We start from the raw sequence: 18,090 nt of genomic DNA, 5'->3' as shown, positions 1-18,090 counted from the left end.
CTCCCCAACAAGAAAAATTTTCGACCTCGAAAATAAAGACTTACCAGGTAAACAGATGTGGATGTGATTTTCTCATGTCCTCCTCTAACTCCCAAGTCGAGTCACCCGTCCTCCGATCCCAGATGACTTTGACAAGACTGACGGTCTTTCCACGACGTTCCTCAACCTTGCTATCCTCAAGAGCGATGGGTGGTACTTCCACTGTGAGGTCTTCCCTGATCTGTATATCCTCAGCTTCCAACACGTGAGCCGGATCGAACACGTACTTCCTCAGCTGTGATACATGGAACACTGGATGAAGGTTCGCCAACTGCGGGGGTAAAGCTATCTCATACGCCACTGGTCCAATCCTCCTCGTGATCTGATACGGGCCAAGGAATTTGGGTGAAAGCTTCCTTGAGCGGAGAGCCCTTCCCACGCCCGTGGTTCGGGTCACCCTCAAGAACACATGATCTCCTGCTGCAAACTCCAATGGCCTCCTCCTGCGATCCGCATAAGCCTTCTGCCTACTCTGCGAAGCCAACATCCTATCTCTCACCATCCTCACCTTCTCGGTGGTCTGTGCTAGCAACTCCGGTCCAACCAACACTGCCTCTCCATCCTGATACCAATAAAGAGGAGTCCTACACCTCCTGCCATAAAGAGCCTCGTATGGCGCCATGCCAATGCTCGCATGAAAACTGTTGTTGTAGGTAAACTCGATCAAGGGCAACACCTCATCCCAAGCTCCCAGATGGTCCAATATGCAAGTCCTCAACAAATCCTCTAGTGACTGGATCGTCCTTTCAGACTGGCCATCGATCTGAGGGTGATAAGCTGAGCTCATAGTCAACTTGGTTCCCAAAGCCTCCTGTAAGGTTTGCCAAAACCGGGATGTGAACCGTGGGTCTCTGTCGGAAACTATGCTCGAAGGTACTCCATGCAACCTCACAATCTCTTTGACGTACAGCTGGCCCAACTTGGCCATAGACATCCTCAAGTTCATTGCCAGAAAGTGTGCACTCTTGGTCAATCGATCCACTATCACCCAGATGGTGTCATGTCCCCTGAAAGTCCGTGGAAGATGAGTCACGAAATCCATGGAGATGCTGTCCCATTTCCACACTGGTACCTCTAACGACTGTAGGACGCCACCGGGTCGCTGATGCTCCACCTTCGCCTTCTGACACGTTAAACAAGCTGATACAAACTGTGCCACATCCTTCTTCATCCCCTGCCACCAGAAAGTTTCCTTGAGGTCCTGGTACATCTTAGTCATGCCAGGATGCAAGCTAAGACGACTCTTGTGTCCCTCCTCAAGGATCAACTTTCTCAACTCGGCGTCATCAGGTATGCATACTCTGCCTCGAAACCTCAGTATGCCATCATCACTCACAGCGAAGTCCCTAGCCTCATCCGATCCAAGCTGTTCTCTAACTCTGTTCAGACTAGCATCCAACAGCTGTCTCTCTCTGATCGATCCCAAGAAGTCACTAGATATAGTAAGGGCACTACACCTGATGGACTCGGACCCCAACTCCACCTGTAGCCTCATATCTCTGAACTTCTCTAGTAGCTCTGCCTCTTTTATCATGAGATGCGCTGTGTGTACCGTCTTCCTACTCAAAGCATCTGCCACTACATTTGCCTTCCCTGGGTGATATAGAAGTTCAAAGTCGTAGTCCTTCAGGAATTCCATCCACCTCCTTTGCCTCATATTCAACTCCTTCTGATCAAACAAGTACTTGAGGCTCTTGTGATCGCTGAACACTCGGAACTGAGCACCATAAAGATAGTGCCTCCAGATTTTCAAGGCAAATACTATCGCTGCCAACTCAAGGTCGTGAGTGGGGTAATTACGCTCATGCACCTTAAGCTGTCGCGAAGCATACGCCACTGCCTTCTTTTCTTGCATTAAAACACAACCCAGTCCAAGATGAGACGCGTCACAAAAGACTTCAAACGGTTTTCCGACATCCGGAATCACAAGTATCGGTGCACTGGTCAGTCTCCTCTTCAGTTCCTGAAAACTCTCCTCATACTTATCCGTCCAAGTGAAGGGTTGGTCTTTCCGGGTAAGCAAAGTCAGAGGCGCTGCAATCTTGGAGAATCCCGCTATGAACCTCCTGTAGTATCCTGCTAACCCCACAAAGCTCCTGATCTCTGTGGCTGACTTAGGACTTTCCCACTTTACCACTGCCTCGACCTTTGCTGGGTCCACTGCAATCCCCTGAGCAGATATCACATGCCCCAAAAACTGAACTTCGTCCAACCAGAACTCACACTTGGACAACTTGGCATACAACTGCTTCTCTCTCAAAACACCAAGCACCAACCTCAGGTGTTCTGCATGTTCCTCCTGAGTCCTGGAATAGATAAGGATGTCATCTATGAAGACTACGACAAACTTATCTAGGAAAGGTCGGAAGATCCTGTTCATGTAGTCCATGAACACCGCTGGGGCGTTGGTCACGCCAAACGGCATAACCACATACTCATAGTGGCCATACCTCGACCTGAAGGCTGTCTTCTGCACATCGTCAGCTTTTACCAAAATCTGATGATAACCCGATCGCAGATCTATCTTCGAGAACACCGATGACCCATGCAACTGATCCATCAAGTCATCAATCCTCGGGAGCGGGTACTTGTTCTTGATAGTCATCTTGTTCAGTTGCCTGTAATCCACACACAGGCGTGAACTCCCGTCCTTCTTCTTCACCAACAACACTGGTGCTCCCCAAGGTGAAGTGCTGGGTCGGATGAACTGTTTCTCCATCAAGTCTTCTATCTGTTTCTTGAGCTCTACCAACTCTGCTGGAGCCATACGATATGGGGCCATCGAGACCGGGCCTGTTCCTGGGACTAGATCAATGGAGAACTCCACTTCTCTACTGGGAGGCAACCCTGGTACCTCCTCCGGAAACACATCCACAAAGTCCTGGATGACTGGTATCTCAGACGTCGTCTCTCCTCTCTCCATCTCCATGTGTGTGAAGATCACGTAGCACTGCGCACCGTCCTTTAGCTCCCTCATAACATCCTGGGAGGACACCAACTCATGCTCCTCCGAGTCGGGAAACAACAACTTCTTCTCCCGGCAATCTATCAGAATGCGATTGGCGGAGAGCCAATCCATCCCCAAGATTACCTCCAACTCCTGTAGAGGTAGGCAGATTAAGTTCACCTTGTACCTGCGCCCCTCTACCTCCACTGGAAGCCTAGCACACAAGGACGACGTCCTGATCAAACCCGACGCCGGAGTTGACACCGCAAGCTCACACTGCAGCTCGCGCACCGGCAGACCCAACCGTTCCACACATGCATAAGACACAAAAGAGTGTGTCGCTCCAGAATCATACAACACACAACATTTCATCCCAGAAATCACACAACAACCCATAACAAGGTTACCTGAACCTGTCGCCTCTGCTCCTGTCATAGCATAGACTCTGCCCGTCGCCTGAGGCCTGTTGCCTCTGTCTCTCCCCTGATGCTGCTGGGGTGCCTGAACTGGAGGGCGTGTCGCTGCCCTAGCAAGGTTGGGACAATCTCTCCCAAAGTGGCCTTCCTTGCCACAGTTGTTGCACCGACGGTAACCCTCCCTACGTGGACACGCATACCTCGGGTGGGGTCCTCCACACGAGTAACACCGAACTCGACCCTGCTGCGGAGGAAAGCTCCTAGGCTCCTGAGGCTGATGATGTGGTCTATCGTACGGTCTCCTCCGCTCCTCCTGTCTAGGCCTGGACCCAGATGGTCCACCGATCCTCTGAGGCGGCTGTGACTGCGGTGGGCGCTGGCCTTCCACCTCGCGCTTCATCTTCTCCATCACTCTGGCCTTCTCTACCAGAGCCGCAAAGTCCTTGATGGACAGGGGTGCCACCATCAAGCGAATGTCCCCTCTGAGGCCGTTCTCAAACTTACGGCATCTCCACTCCTCGTCAAGCGGCAACGTGTAGAAACGGCTGAGGTGTTTAAACCTCTCAGCATACTCCGTGACAGTCTTCCCTCCCTGAGTCAACTGGAGGAACTCCACCTCCTTAGCGTACCGGATGCTGTCTGGAAAGTACTCGGAGAGGAATTTCTCCCTGAAGGTTTCCCATGATACTGGCTCATCCCTCTCCTCCAGGATGGATCTGGTACTGCTCCACCAATGCTCTGCCTCTCCCGTGAGCATATAAACTGAGAACGCCAACCTGTCCTCCACCGGGCACATCTTGGCGTCGTAGATGCGCTCCAGGTCCTTCAGCCATTGGTCTGCGGCGTCAGGACTAGCCTTCCCATCAAACTTCGCCGGGTGGTGCTTCAGAAAATCCTCCAAGCTCCATTCCCTGACCACAGGTCGTGGCTCAGGACCAAACACAGGTGTCGTCGTCCTGCTCTCCTCCATCTGGCGGAGGGCCTCCATATGCTGCCTATGAGCATCCTCAGCAGCTACCCTTGCAGCCTCCATCTGCTGCATCACTGCCTGCTGCTGCTCGAGCGACGCCGCCTGTCGCTGCATGGATGCCTCATGCTGTTGCATCATCACAGCACTCTGCTGCGTCATCGCTGCTACCATCGCCTCCATAGCTCTGGCGATATCTAATGTGTCTCCCTGGGATGACTGAGAAGTTCGGCGAGGAGGTGCCATAATCCACTGGCACAGAGAAAATCACTTGGTTAGACTCGATAAAGGCAAGAATTTAACTAGGACTACTCAGAAGACACAGAGAAAGCTAAGCGGACATCCAAGTCCACAGACCTAAGGAACGACCGCTCTGATACCATAAATGTAACGTCCCATTTAATTAATAATCTAAATTAAAGGAAACGTCACGCGATAATAGTACTGCAGAGTAAAACTTGGGGTCCCTAACACAACCCATACGAAACTAGGCACACCACGATGCCAACAAAAGCAGGATAGCTGAATACGAATACAACGTATAATGAAGCGTAGAAATACGGAAAGGAATACATGGGCCGTGGCCCTAAATAAACACGAAGACGACTCCAGCCCAGATGGCTAAGCTACTGGATCACCGCTCCCTTGCTGACCACGAGGAACTCGCCCATCTGCTCCCATCAACCCAAGTTGATGATCATCGCAAGAAGAACAGCCACATACATCACAAACATACAACAAAAACGGGTAAGCTAGAGCTAACAACATGCATCAAGCAGTCAAACATATTTTCATCATTTCATATCCACATAGCAACCAAGCATGTTATGACTCTTCATCCATTACACTACGACTCGACTCGACTCATCCGGATACGTATAACTTGGTCGGATTCAGCGGATGCTTGCACTTGTGTGGGTACCCCTGCTCGAACCTGAGCTGCTCGATCCTGAGCCATGTATTACCAGTTGTTACAATAAATCAAATCTCTCCCACCACAAGGTTAGCCCTTAATGAGTTTCAGGCCTCCTGCTACTCCCACCACAAGAGTCAGTCCGCTCTAAGTGAGACTAACTGACTCCTCAGAGCGTCAGGATGCAACCTTACCTTGAATCCTTACCTAGTTATACAGATGGGGCACCACCATGAACACCCACTAACAGGGGCCATGGAATTACGTCCCGACCACTGAAGCGCAACCCCGGAGGTCCCACCTAGAGACCCCAAGGAATTATACGCTGACACGGACCAACGTTCATAAATCAGTAATTTAGGGAATATTAAATTATGTTTTCAATTCCATGTCAGTCCTTGAATTTAAGCCCTCATATGTATCACCTCTCAATCCCATACCTCTGATCAACAACCACCCCAATGTGTCTAGGGTCTCATCTCATGACAACACCCTGTTTCATTTAATTTCAAACCATCATTCATTTCACATGCTAAGCCACATACCAACTCAATCATCCACAATTCATGATTCATGCTAAACATGTATCTCATACTCCATTATATACGTATACATCATCACACAATCATGCCCAATCAAAACAGATCACACGGGAAGCATCGAAAGTCCAAAACACAGCGCAACCTCGCCCAGCATCTCGCCCAGGCTGAGGGGTCTCGCTCAGGCGAGATGTCTCGCTCAGGCGAGCCTCCCCTCGCCTAGGCGAGAGCACAAAAAGGTGGGTGGGGGCATTACGGGATCTCGCTTAAGCGAGATCCCTCTCGCTTGAGCGAGTGGCCCACTCGCTCAAAAGGTGAGCGAGTCGCCTGGGCGAGATCTCGTGCAGAGATCTCCCTGTTTCATCTCGCCTAGGCGAGATTGACTCGCTTGGGCGAGATTTACAGGGTTCGCCACTGTTCATCACTGTACCAGCCACGTTTTCGTCCAAAACACACATGCACAAAACCCTCACGCATTCAAACGGCAGATCCATCCATAAAATTAACAATAAAGCACAAAAGTTTCGAAGAAGGACTCGAAGCAAGGACCCTAACTTCCCGTACCTGGGATCCAAGCTAGCAAATGCTCCAACTCGCACAGCGAAGGTAGAACTGCCCCTAGGGCGGTTAGCGGCCGAACTGAACGGCAGAACAGAAGAAAAGAGCGGGTTATTACCAATCCCTAACGATACAGAGAACACAAACCATGAAGAGAAGAGCATGGGCTGAAGAGTGACTTACGTGAATAGGAACTGAGTTCGAGCTCGAAGGAAGAGGACCTTAGGGCAAAACCCTAGCGGAAGGGATGACGGCTGCAGCTCCCAACAAGGGCAGGGTGTCTCTGAAAGTGTAGGGTACCCTAGGTTTAGGGCAGACCTAAGGCTTATATACCCTGGGCCACCCTTAGGCCCACTTAGGAGCAGCCCATTAACCCTTAGGGCTGAAAAAAGAAATAGGGTCTTACACGATACACCGTTGTTTCAAATTTGTTTGTATGTAGTTAAAAAATCACTGGCATGTATTTGGAATTTGGTGATTGCTTATATGTAGAAATTGAAATTTTACCGAAAATCTCAACATAAGTGTTTCTTTGGAATAATTATGCACTCTGGCATTATCTACAATTCATGAGATTTTGACATTAAGTTTATTATGAGATGAATGTCATTGGTATATAAGGTATGTTACTTATATACTTTTCATATCTAAAAAGGTCAATTTAGATCTACATTGTTTTATTGTTGCGTGAAAAAAATTGCTGACAATTGAAGACATATAACTTTTGTTGATTTGTATTAGAGGTGTTTGTGATTTTAATGGTTTTAATTTATTTTTCTACATTTCTTTTTCTGCTTTTTTTTACTGTGTTTGTGCTCTACAAGTTTTTGTTTATGTTTTCGATGCAAAGCTTTATTCTTCATAAAAAATAATACAATGGTATGGTGGTAACAAAAAAGTATGTTTTTATGGACTGGTTACTTATGTTTTGTATTCCTTTAGTAGAATGTATAAAGCTTTAACTTGACAAAGTATAATGTATAAAACTTTAAAGAAAGAATATTAGTAGAATATATCCTTTTTGTAATGTTTACAGGGCATTTTTGTATTAATTGCAATCGATCTTAGTTATATTTCCGCAGGAAAATAATTAGAGCAATGAGAAGAAGCTACAGTGTCATACCTTAGGAGTCCTATTGGCAATATTAACAAAGGGGCTCTTCACATACAGAAAATTTGTTGTACTTTTTAATCTATATGTTCTATTATTTGATCACCTCATAGATGACATCAAGTTTTTCTTTCAAACTTACCCAGTCAGTAATGTGGCCATGTTCTGCACAATATGGTAGTTTTTCATAAATGATTTCAAGCAACAGCACTCCAAAATTATAGAAATCGGCTTCAGGATCAACATGAGAATGACAAGTCAAATTTCTATGACTCTTGCCAAAAGCTATTTCTGATATTTGATAACAATAAAATGAAAAGAAGGAATACAAATGTGCATACCTTAGCAGCAAAGTCATTTGTGAATATAGCAACTGAATTGAGATTGAAATGAGCTATTGGTGGATTCATTTAACAAAAATGGTTATGGATATGTTATAACTTCAATAAAGAAATGAATATTATCAATCACATTAATACCTACTAAGGAACATATACGAGGGAAGCATGAGGCGTTTAAAATTTGCAAGCAGACATTAGCCAAGTTTAAAACTTCATTTTCAAATCAATACTTTATTACCGTCAACTTCTTTAAGGAATCTCAAATTCTTTGGTGAACACTAATAATATTGTTCTAAGTAGTGCTAAAAAGATTAAACATGCCCTAGCTTCCCTTGAATAGCTTTAAGAATGAAGTAAAACCAAGATAAATTGGGCTTACAAACACAACCTCATTTTTAAATTTGAATAAAAACTCTCAACAGGTTATAAGCTCAAGAAACAAGAGATAACTACTCACGTGCAGGTTTCTCTTTGTTAAATATAACTTATAGTTCAATCACGTAGCCAAAAGTTATATTCATTTAACGAAATAATACATGTTATAAATACTTTCTGCAAGTGTCCACTTATACAATAAATTTTCACAAAAGTACAGCACCTAAGATTCAAAAGAAGACTGTCATCCTTTAATTTAAACTTTATTTCAGAAAATATGAATTTAAAGTACAGTAACGCAATCCAAATATTTATATCTATAATTATAATATCCAAATTAGTTTCATTTAGGATTTGTATTTATTTTGAATTCATTTTTTTAGATTTAGACCGATCGAGTTTGAATTAAATTAAATTCAAATTATTTATACTTTAGATACAAATTTTCAAAATCAAACTCATGCATATCTTAATTAAATATTATATAATAAAATTTTAAAAGATATTGTTAATCTATATATTAAGAGGAATTAATAATTTATTTATATAAAAAATGACTCAATATTTAATATCTTTATAATTCAAACAAGTATTAAATTTATAAATTTGAAACAAAGATGTAAAATATGAAAAATTGTAACTTAATCAATTAATTATTTTTTCATGACTACCTTAATCCTTTTAAATATTTAGATTTATTTATTTAAAATAATACAAAAATCCAATTTGTAAACTATGATACATATTTCAATACATTAATTTGTTATTATTAAATTATACATAAAAAGTAAATGAAAAACATACTGCAATGAATAGGCATAACAAATCACATTAAAAATTTTATCAAATTTTAATTGAAATGTCAATATAGTTTCAAAACAATTACAAACTAAAATCACAAAACTATACAACAGAATTATAATTTTAAAAAATTAACACTTGTATTAGGACTTTGCAACACTAAAACAATAAGAGCAACATAACCGACTTTCATTAGATTATGTGATTCCTACATTGTGTCCAAAATTATTAGGACCAATATCGATGTATTTTGAAATTGACTTAATGGTTACAAGGCTTATCATTATAAGATTAATTTTATCAAATTGTTGGAGAGAATAATATTTTTTTTTATTCTTTTAGTTGTACAAAATTGGAATCTATTGTTGAATAGTTTTTTTAACTATAAACATCTACCAAAGTCACACATGAGAAAGTAAACTCTAGTTCTATTCTTGAAAGAAAACAACAATACACTATTAACGGCTTGGAGCAAAATCTGAAATTTAATTTATTAACATAAACTTTCACTACAGTATTTCAAATGGAGTTTTTAATTGACTTGTTCCTACTGGAAACTGCAAATCCCATATTTAGAGCGACTACAGGTCCACTATGTCAAAAGAATGCGAATGTGAGATGGAAACACTAAATTACAAAAATGATTTCAAATTAAAACATACACTTAAGCTAGTTGGTCAGAAGCATTTTCATTCATGATTTCTATATCTCTTATCATTTTAGTGAATGAGTCATCTTCTTCAGAGGATGAAAAATCAATGTCGTCCAATCCTAGTTGTGCCCAAATGTCTCTGTCCTTGTCAGACTCAGACTGAGAAGTAGGAATTCCAAGTGGCTTGTCCAATGTCCCTGTACTTGTCTTGTATGAATCCCCGTTATTTGTTTGATCACTATGTGGCTCAATGGGAGAAATGTCATTATTGTCTTCTCTGTAAACCATTTGCTTTTCAGGTTGAACCATAACTCCATTGGCTGAAATCACATTGTAACAAGGAGTAATGACTTCCCCATTACAGGCTGCAGTAGGAGAAATCTCAGTGGTCTGGGCTACATCAGAAGATACAGATAGGGACACGTGTGCATCAGATTGAATTGAATGGGTTATGGGGAGTGTTCTGGAAACTGAATTAGCTGAAATCAGTGATCCTCGGAGAGCAGAATTCCCTACCAGTGACTGAGTTGACGTAGAAGAGGATCCAAAATCTACTTTGTTACTAGGAGATGGTAGCAATGTGTTTATACCTATAAATGAGCATAAAGTATGTAAAAAAATAATTGATTGCATATGAAAACTGTGTATACCTTTTATAGAATGATAAAGAATTATATACCTTTGACTTGATTTTTACTACCAGGTGGTCTACCACGTGGTTTCTTTGCAACTTTACACTCATCTACTGTTGGAATATCTTTCCTCTTTTTGTCAAGCATTCTGATCATAGGTGATGACAAGCTTATATTGTCCATGGGTGTAGGTGTCACTGACATTGTGTTTTGCATAGGAAAAACGATGCCAGTAGGCACAACTAACAAAAAATAGGAAAAAATAAATCCATACGTTAAAGATGGAAAGAACTCAAATGAAAAAAAAAAAAATCAACAATAACCATATCCTAATTCATCAACAACAAGAAAAAGTGACTACCTGGAATATTTCTTTTAGAATTTTGCATTGGAGGCAGAACCGCGGAATTTTGAATCATGGCTGCGGCATTGGACAAGGGTGATGATCTTGCATTGAAACTGTCAACAACATTCTGCAAATCTTGCAACAACATTTGGATTCTGTGTTTCTCTTGCATCAACATGACATTTTCTTTATCCAGCAAATTGTTCTGTTTCTTCATATATATATACTGATCCACAATCCCCTCCAAAGTCAACAAATTCTTTGAAAGCCAACTCATCTTGTGAAAAATTGAAAGAAACATGATAAAAACAAAAAGATTGAAAGATTAGCGTGAGTACCTCGTTTGCTGGTGAATCGGCGAGGAGTATCGAAGCTTCGTTGCGAAAGGTGGCCTGCGTTTGGGAGAATTGGTTGCGAGATAGATATCGATCGACAATGAAGGCAATCACAGTCTCAGGAACATTACCCCTCGCACAAGTCATCGCGACCACACCTTTGAATGCGTTCAAGAAGTATCGATTCACAAAAGAACTACCGAATTAATCCATATACAGGGGACTATAAGAATCACGATCAAATACACAAATGACAACCTTCGAAATGAAACTTTAGGAAGAGAAAATATGATGAACTACTCTCAGTGAAATGCCTTATAAACACTATCGAACTCGTAGGTTTGGCCAAAAAAATAAATCTTTTTTATTTCCTGCTCCCATCCAACTAATTTAAAATTCATTTTATTAAATATCAAATTTATTTTGATGGATTTAAATTTCACTCTAATCCAAATTTTATATATTATATGGATCAGATATTTATTCTTTAAATCAAGATTTTTAGATATGAATAATTTAATCCAAATTTTCAATTCAAATTTTTAGTTAGATTAAATCAAAGATCAAGATAGACTAGATTAAATTTAGATTTGGTCAGATCGTACTTGACAACCTATCAAAATAATATAATATAAAAATTATGTTTTTTGTAATAATGTTGAAAATAATTGATCGAGCATTGTTAGATACGACAATAATGTACTTATTTTTTTAGTAAACGACATTCAATTATTCATTTTAATAAATTAAAAAAAGTAATTTTATTTATTAAAGATAAAACTATTTAATTAAAAAAAATAGATATAAAAGTATGTATCTCTTATATGTATAACGATATAGATATATGTAATGTTTTTTACCTTCTTAAAATATTTGTTATTTTTTCCAACTTTATATGCTCAAATGTTTTTGGTTTCATAATTTAAAAATTAGGATTATAGATATTTTAATTTATAAAAAATAAAACTAAACTAATATATAAAAAAACTAGAAATTTATCATTTACATTTTTTAGCTTCATTTAATTGATTTAGATATAGATAACATGTAACACCCCTCTTAATCAAGAGGGCCGTGTCAGGTCTGCAGCCCAATACACCCCAACTCCTCGCCCCAAGTGTCCCCCCACTTGACATCTCTCTTGTTAAGAGGGTGTTAAAGGTCAGGTTAGGGGTTCGATACCCACTGACAACAACCTGCCTTGCGAAGTGGGGGGACACTTGGGGCGAGGGGTTGGGGTGTATTGGTCTGCAGACCTGACACGGCCCTCTTGATTAAGAGGGGTGTTACAAAAAAAATGTAAGACCCTAGAAAATGGCGTTTTAAAAGTGATAGTGGTTTAAAAATAGTAAAAATGTAAGACCCTAGAAAATGGCGTTTTAAAAGTGATAGTGGTTTAAAAATAGTGAGACTTGATTTTAGTATAAATAGAATTGTTATAAACGAGTTTCATTATTTTAAAACACACCATCTCTCTAGAAACCACTTTTCTAGAGTTCTCTGACTTCTCTCTAGAGGTTCTGTCTCTCTGTTCGTCTGATTGAAAACACACCATCTCTCTAGAAACCACTTTTCTAGAGTTCTTTGACTTCTCTCTAGAGGTTCTGTCTCTCTGGTCGTCTGATTGAAGAACCGAGACCGTAGGATTGATCCTCTCGGCGAGCTCTTCAAATTGGACCGATCAGTTTCTCTGTTCGCATAGAGCATCCTGTGGAGTTAGAGGTGTTGACGTTTTTAAGGCGTTGACGTTTATAAAGTTGTCTAAACAGGATAACAGGTAAGGGAAGCTAACTGTTTTACTTGAATTTCATCTAGAAATCATTCTGATGACTTTGAATTGCATGATTGATTGTTGTATGAGTGCTTGAATTGTGTAATTGAGTGTATGTTTGGATTGTGCTAGATTTCTTTACTGTTGCATGTGAGAACAGATTGGGAATCAGGTATTTTCGCCTAAGCGAGCAGCTCTCGCCTGAGCGAAAACACCAGAAACTCATCCCCTGTTTCTGCGCGAAGATCTCGCCTAGGCGAGCCAGTCTCGCTTGAGCGAGAGTCACTCTCGTCTAAGCGAGACAACTTAGCCTGAGCGAGAATTCGCCAAGAGTTTGGGTTGTTCTCTATTTTGAGCCTCGCTCAGGCGAGAATGACTCGCCTAAGCGAGAGAGCCTTTTTGCCTAGGAGAGACCTTCAAAAAGCTTGGGCGAGAAACCCTGCAGTTGAGTGTTATTTCTTTGTTTCTAATGGATGAAGCTATGTTTGAATGTTAAAATATGAACTTAGTTATGATATGCATGAATTGTTATGACTGGTAATATGTGCGGTGAAATTGCATGAAGTTGGAATATAAGAAGAAGTGGTTGAACTAGGATTTCAAGGGAAATTCTAAGAGGAATGTTTTAGTGTGTGTAAGGACATAAGGACTCAGTTTTGGTTGGTATCCTGACGCTCCTAGTAACCATTAAGACTCATGTAGAGTATGATGGATTACGTCGGGGGGAGTAGCAGGAGGTCCTGGTCTATGGACCCGATCCGCCATAGAGGTGATGGGACTTACCCTGGGAGTGGTTGGGTGATAACCCCTTGTGTCCAAACTCTGCAGAGTTTGGGAACCATCGCAGGTGCAAGCCACCAAGAGATCCGATGTCGCTTACATAATCCGGATATTGAGTCTAGAGTCATGTAAATGTGTTGTGGTGGTCTATATGATTCTGGTGATAATGAGAAAGATTGCGTGGTTTCTGTTTATAATTGAACTGCATGATTCCTTAATCAGATTAGCTTACCCTTGCGTTTTGTGTTCCTGTCTTGTGTTGTATGTTTCCTTTTGCGATGATCACCTATTCGGTGGGAGCAGATGTGGTTGCAGTGTCAAAGGCACTTCTGGAGGATGAAGAGCCATCGTGTTAGTGTTGAAGAGGAGGTTTCCAGTGGGAGCTTTAGCAGTGGTCAGTAGTACAGAGTTTATTAGTTTAGTTTAAGTGTATAAGTGATATATTTTTATAGTCATACCTTTTGTAAGACTGTATTAATATATTGGGTACACTGGATTATCTGTTTTGGAACTATGATGAAACTCCCTATTTTTATTAGTTTTAAGCTGCTGAAATTGGGATGTTACAAGCGCAACTGGTGACATCTCTCTTGTTGAGACGGTGTTAAAGGTCAGGTTTGGGGTTCGATACCCACTGACAACAACCTGCCTTGCGAAGTGGGGGGACACTTGGGGCGAGAGGTTGGGGTGTATTGGACTGCAGACCTGACACAGCCCTCTTGATTAAGAGGGGTGTTACATAACACACTCACACAATTTCATATGCCCAACATATAATTAAATATTAAAATTATTATGTTTCGTGAAATTATGTCAACAAATTAAAAATAGACATTATTATTATAAAAAATTACAATGAGACTTTTACTAGTTTTTATTCCCGTGCAACGCACGGGCATTTCAAAATGTATTTTTTTTATTATAAATATAAAATTTAAATAAATGATAAAATAAAAATATTAAAAATTAGAATTTTAAGATTTTAATTATATTTAATATTATTACATGTGTAACCAGTATGTATATTAAAAGAATTAAATAATACTATATAATTTGATTTTTTTTAAAATTTATACCTTTCAATTTATATTTTAGTAGAAAAAACATAATTTAATTATATAAAAATGATGACTTCTTTTTCAAATATCTAAAGTTTTTAAAATAAAAATAATAAATGAGATAGCAATGTAAATGTTTGTATACAAAAATTAAATTTAATAAACACTTAATTATATTAAATTTTTAACTAATATTCTATAATTAATGTTAATATTTATCCTTTTTATAATTAAAATATATTAATTGTATAAAAATTCGTGTAACTTTAACTCACAAAAATATTTAACAATTAAATGTTCTTATGAAAATAATTATGATATTTGTGTTTAAGTGATGTATTTTGTTTGTTAAACTAAATCTAAATTTTGCTTTTTACTTTCATAAATTCATTTATTGATTTAAAAAAGATACCGTAAAAAATATATAAGTTAATTAATAACTACTAATTTTAATAAAATACTAATAATAATAAAAATAATTATTATTATTTCAATATAATTAATTTTTTTATATAATTTTATTTAAATATGTAATTATGTATAGTTATAAATATAATATTTAATAAAAAGTTTAATAATATGAAAAAATTAAATAATTAAACACAAATTATATTGAAATCGTTTAAAGTTACATTTAATATAATTATTACTATATTTGGAAAAAAATTTGTTTCGTACCTTTTTTTCTTCTAGAAGTTTTTTTTTTGTAGAATTTATTAGTTTGGTGTTTTGATTTCTTCGAGGAAGAAGTTTTCATCCACGTGTTATAGTTTAAAAAAAATTCAAAATTTTGTCTTCTTACTAATACGGATAAGATAAGTCGATTTTTATCTAGGTTCCATGGTTTGATAAATTGAGTTTCCGGTAACCCATTTGTAGTATTTATTTTTTTTTATTTTATAATTATTTTTTTAATCAATTTTGGATCTCTTAGTTTATTTCATGAATGTTGATAGTGGTAGAAGGATTAGTCTTATTATAAATAGAATGATTGTTGACAGAATAGTAAGAATGTTTGTAAATCTAATTTTTTTGAATTTAATAATGTTTAGATGGATTGTTTTACATGTTCAAGTATATATTTGATTTGAGTATTAAAAAGTCGTTATACATATGGTACGTCAAATGAAACAATTAATTCGGTATTCTTAGAAGAACTCAATACATAAAACATGTTTTCAATATAAAGTTCTCGTGTTTATAAAAAATAAAAGTAAGAATTAGAATGCAAATTACTTAAATCATGATAGTTTTGCACCCATAAGTTTTTAAAAGATTTCTTTTTTGTTATTATAAACAATAATAATACTAAAAATTAGAAATTTTTTTGCAATAAGACAGTACTTAAACACATAAAACTTTAATGTTTTGATTATATCTAATATCATTACATTCAAATACTATTTAACAACTTTCTTCCGATGATTAGAAATACATAAGTTCTTCACCCATCTCCAATCTTGATACTTTTTGTTGGAGAATTTTCAATTAAGATTTTAAATTTGACTGGTCCATGTACACCATGAAGAAAAATATATTTGAATCTCCCTAAATGAACAATTTTTTTCAAAATGTAAGGTGCATAAGAATTTGTAGTCTTTATAGAATAAGATATTTCATCAATTATAGTTTATAATTATGTCATTTAAAAATGAATTTGGATTCATGACACTATTTACAACCAATTAAAATAATTTAAAATAGGTATTTCGATGAAATACTTTGAAAAAACAATAACAAAATGACTTTGGTTACGACCTAAATAAAAAAAGAATTAATCTAATAAAAAAATATCATTTTCTACTATGTATAGAGAAATATGGTGTTGTATTTGAAACTTATAAAATGATATTAAAAAAAATTAATCTATTTTTGGTAAATAACCACTATTGCTAATTATAATGATATTGACAATTTTAGAATGTCATATCCATTTGTAGTAAAACACTCCAAAAATTAAGAATATGTATTAAAAAATTCTTCTTAACATGTAACATTTTAGTAGTATTTAATTAAAATTTTACACTTAGTATTAGGATTACATGCGTAACCATTATAAGTATAAAAAAATAATTGATATATTAGAGGAAAATAGTGTATATTAAAAGATTAAATAGGACTATATATTTGATTTTTTTAAAACTCTATATGTTTTAATTTATAATTTCAGTAAAAATATGACTTTTTTCAAATATTTAAAGTTATTAATAAGTATTATAAATGAGATACTAATGTAAATATTTATACCAAAAAATTAAATTTAATATTTATTTGTATTATATTTAAAACCTTGATGTTAATATTTATATTTTATAAGTAATTAAAATATATTAATCGCATAAAAATTAGTTTAACGTGTACTCACAAAAATATTTAACAATTAAATGTTCTTATAAAAATTATTTTTATATATGTGCGGAAGTAATGTATTTGTTTGGTAAACTAAACTAAATTTTACTTTTACTTTCATAAATTTATTTATCTATTTAAAAATGATATCGTAAAAAATATATAAGTTAATTAATATAGATTAAAACTATAATAATAATAAAACATATTTTATTTCATATATAATTTTATAAATAACAAATAATTTTAGCTATTGTAATAAAAAGAATCACATAAATATAATTAGATGTATTTTTTTTTAAATATATAAAATGAGAGAAACTTATATTTATATAATATATGTAAATACAATATATTTAAAATATGCAATTGAATAATCTTTCATAAAAAAAATATATTTATAATATCTTTTGTTTACAAAAAATAATATAAAAATTGCGAACTCATAATAACATAACAATAAAATTTGAATATAAAAAAAATAAAACATGAATACAAATAAATATATATAATAAAATATTAAAGAAATCATAAATTAATATAGAAGCATATATTGATTTCTTAAAAGAATATCATAAATAATACAATTTTTAAAACAATAATTAACTTAAAGATTTCTTTACGTAAAGAAAACATATTTGAATATATGTTTTTAGGAACCTAATAAAATAAAAAATAAGTTTCAGGAAAGAAAAAAAAAAGATAGAAATTCTAATTTTTCTACAAATTTATTTTATGTCAAAAAATTATATTTGAAGTCATAAAAAAATAACTATCAATGTATTTTTTAAATCCTAACTTAATATAAATTTAATTTTTTGTTCAAAATTTTTGAGAACTACCTTAGATTTTGTTACGTCCACATTTCACATAGACACAAAATTTCTCCCAAAATCTAGCCACACAATATTTGTTGGCACAAAATCATAATTATTTATTTCTTTGTCGATTTCTTTATGCTTTAGTTTTGAAACCCATATATGTGAATATATAACAAAAGAAGTAGATAAAAGTTATTTTTTATAAAAAATAATGAAATGAAACAAAATTATAACAAAATAGGAAACAAAAATGATATTAAATTCTCCTCTAGAATTTCTTTTGCTTACCATTAAGGATACCTCATTGTTAACAATCAAAAAGGAAATTTTTTTGAATTG

The 18,090-nt window shown here is 36.5% G+C and overlaps 1 protein-coding gene across 1 annotated transcript; it reads right to left on the bottom strand.

Moving 5' to 3' along the window:
* Positions 1–9,671: 9,671 nt before the first annotated feature.
* Positions 9,672–11,119, bottom strand: LOC114165299. The gene is made up of 4 exons (XM_028049951.1): positions 10,976–11,119; positions 10,653–10,914; positions 10,339–10,533; positions 9,672–10,249 (listed from the first exon to the last, which is right to left on the bottom strand). Exons 1-4 carry the CDS (start codon positions 11,117–11,119, stop codon positions 9,672–9,674), a joined length of 1,179 nt encoding a protein of 392 aa, XP_027905752.1.
* Positions 11,120–18,090: the final 6,971 nt, after the last annotated feature.

Source organism: Vigna unguiculata, chromosome 10 (assembly GCF_004118075.2).
Source record: "Vigna unguiculata cultivar IT97K-499-35 chromosome 10, ASM411807v1, whole genome shotgun sequence".
Classification (NCBI taxonomy): Eukaryota; Viridiplantae; Streptophyta; class Magnoliopsida; order Fabales; family Fabaceae; genus Vigna; species Vigna unguiculata.
Note: the sequence above shows the minus strand (reverse complement) of the source record. Positions and strands in the feature narration are given on the sequence as shown.

What these genes read in the sequence shown, in the direction of transcription:
- LOC114165299 (XM_028049951.1), bottom strand. Translation starts at nt 11,119, where the DNA reads ATGACTTGTGCGAGGGGTAATGTTCCTGAGACTGTGATTGCCTTCATT. An exon ending in TTCTAAAAGAAATATTCCAG is followed by an intron (nt 10,534 to 10,652) that starts GTAGTCACTTTT and finishes ATTTTTTGTTAG; the next exon opens with TTGTGCCTACTGGCATCGTT. An exon ending in TAGTAAAAATCAAGTCAAAG is followed by an intron (nt 10,250 to 10,338) that starts GTATATAATTCT and finishes GCTCATTTATAG; the next exon opens with GTATAAACACATTGCTACCA.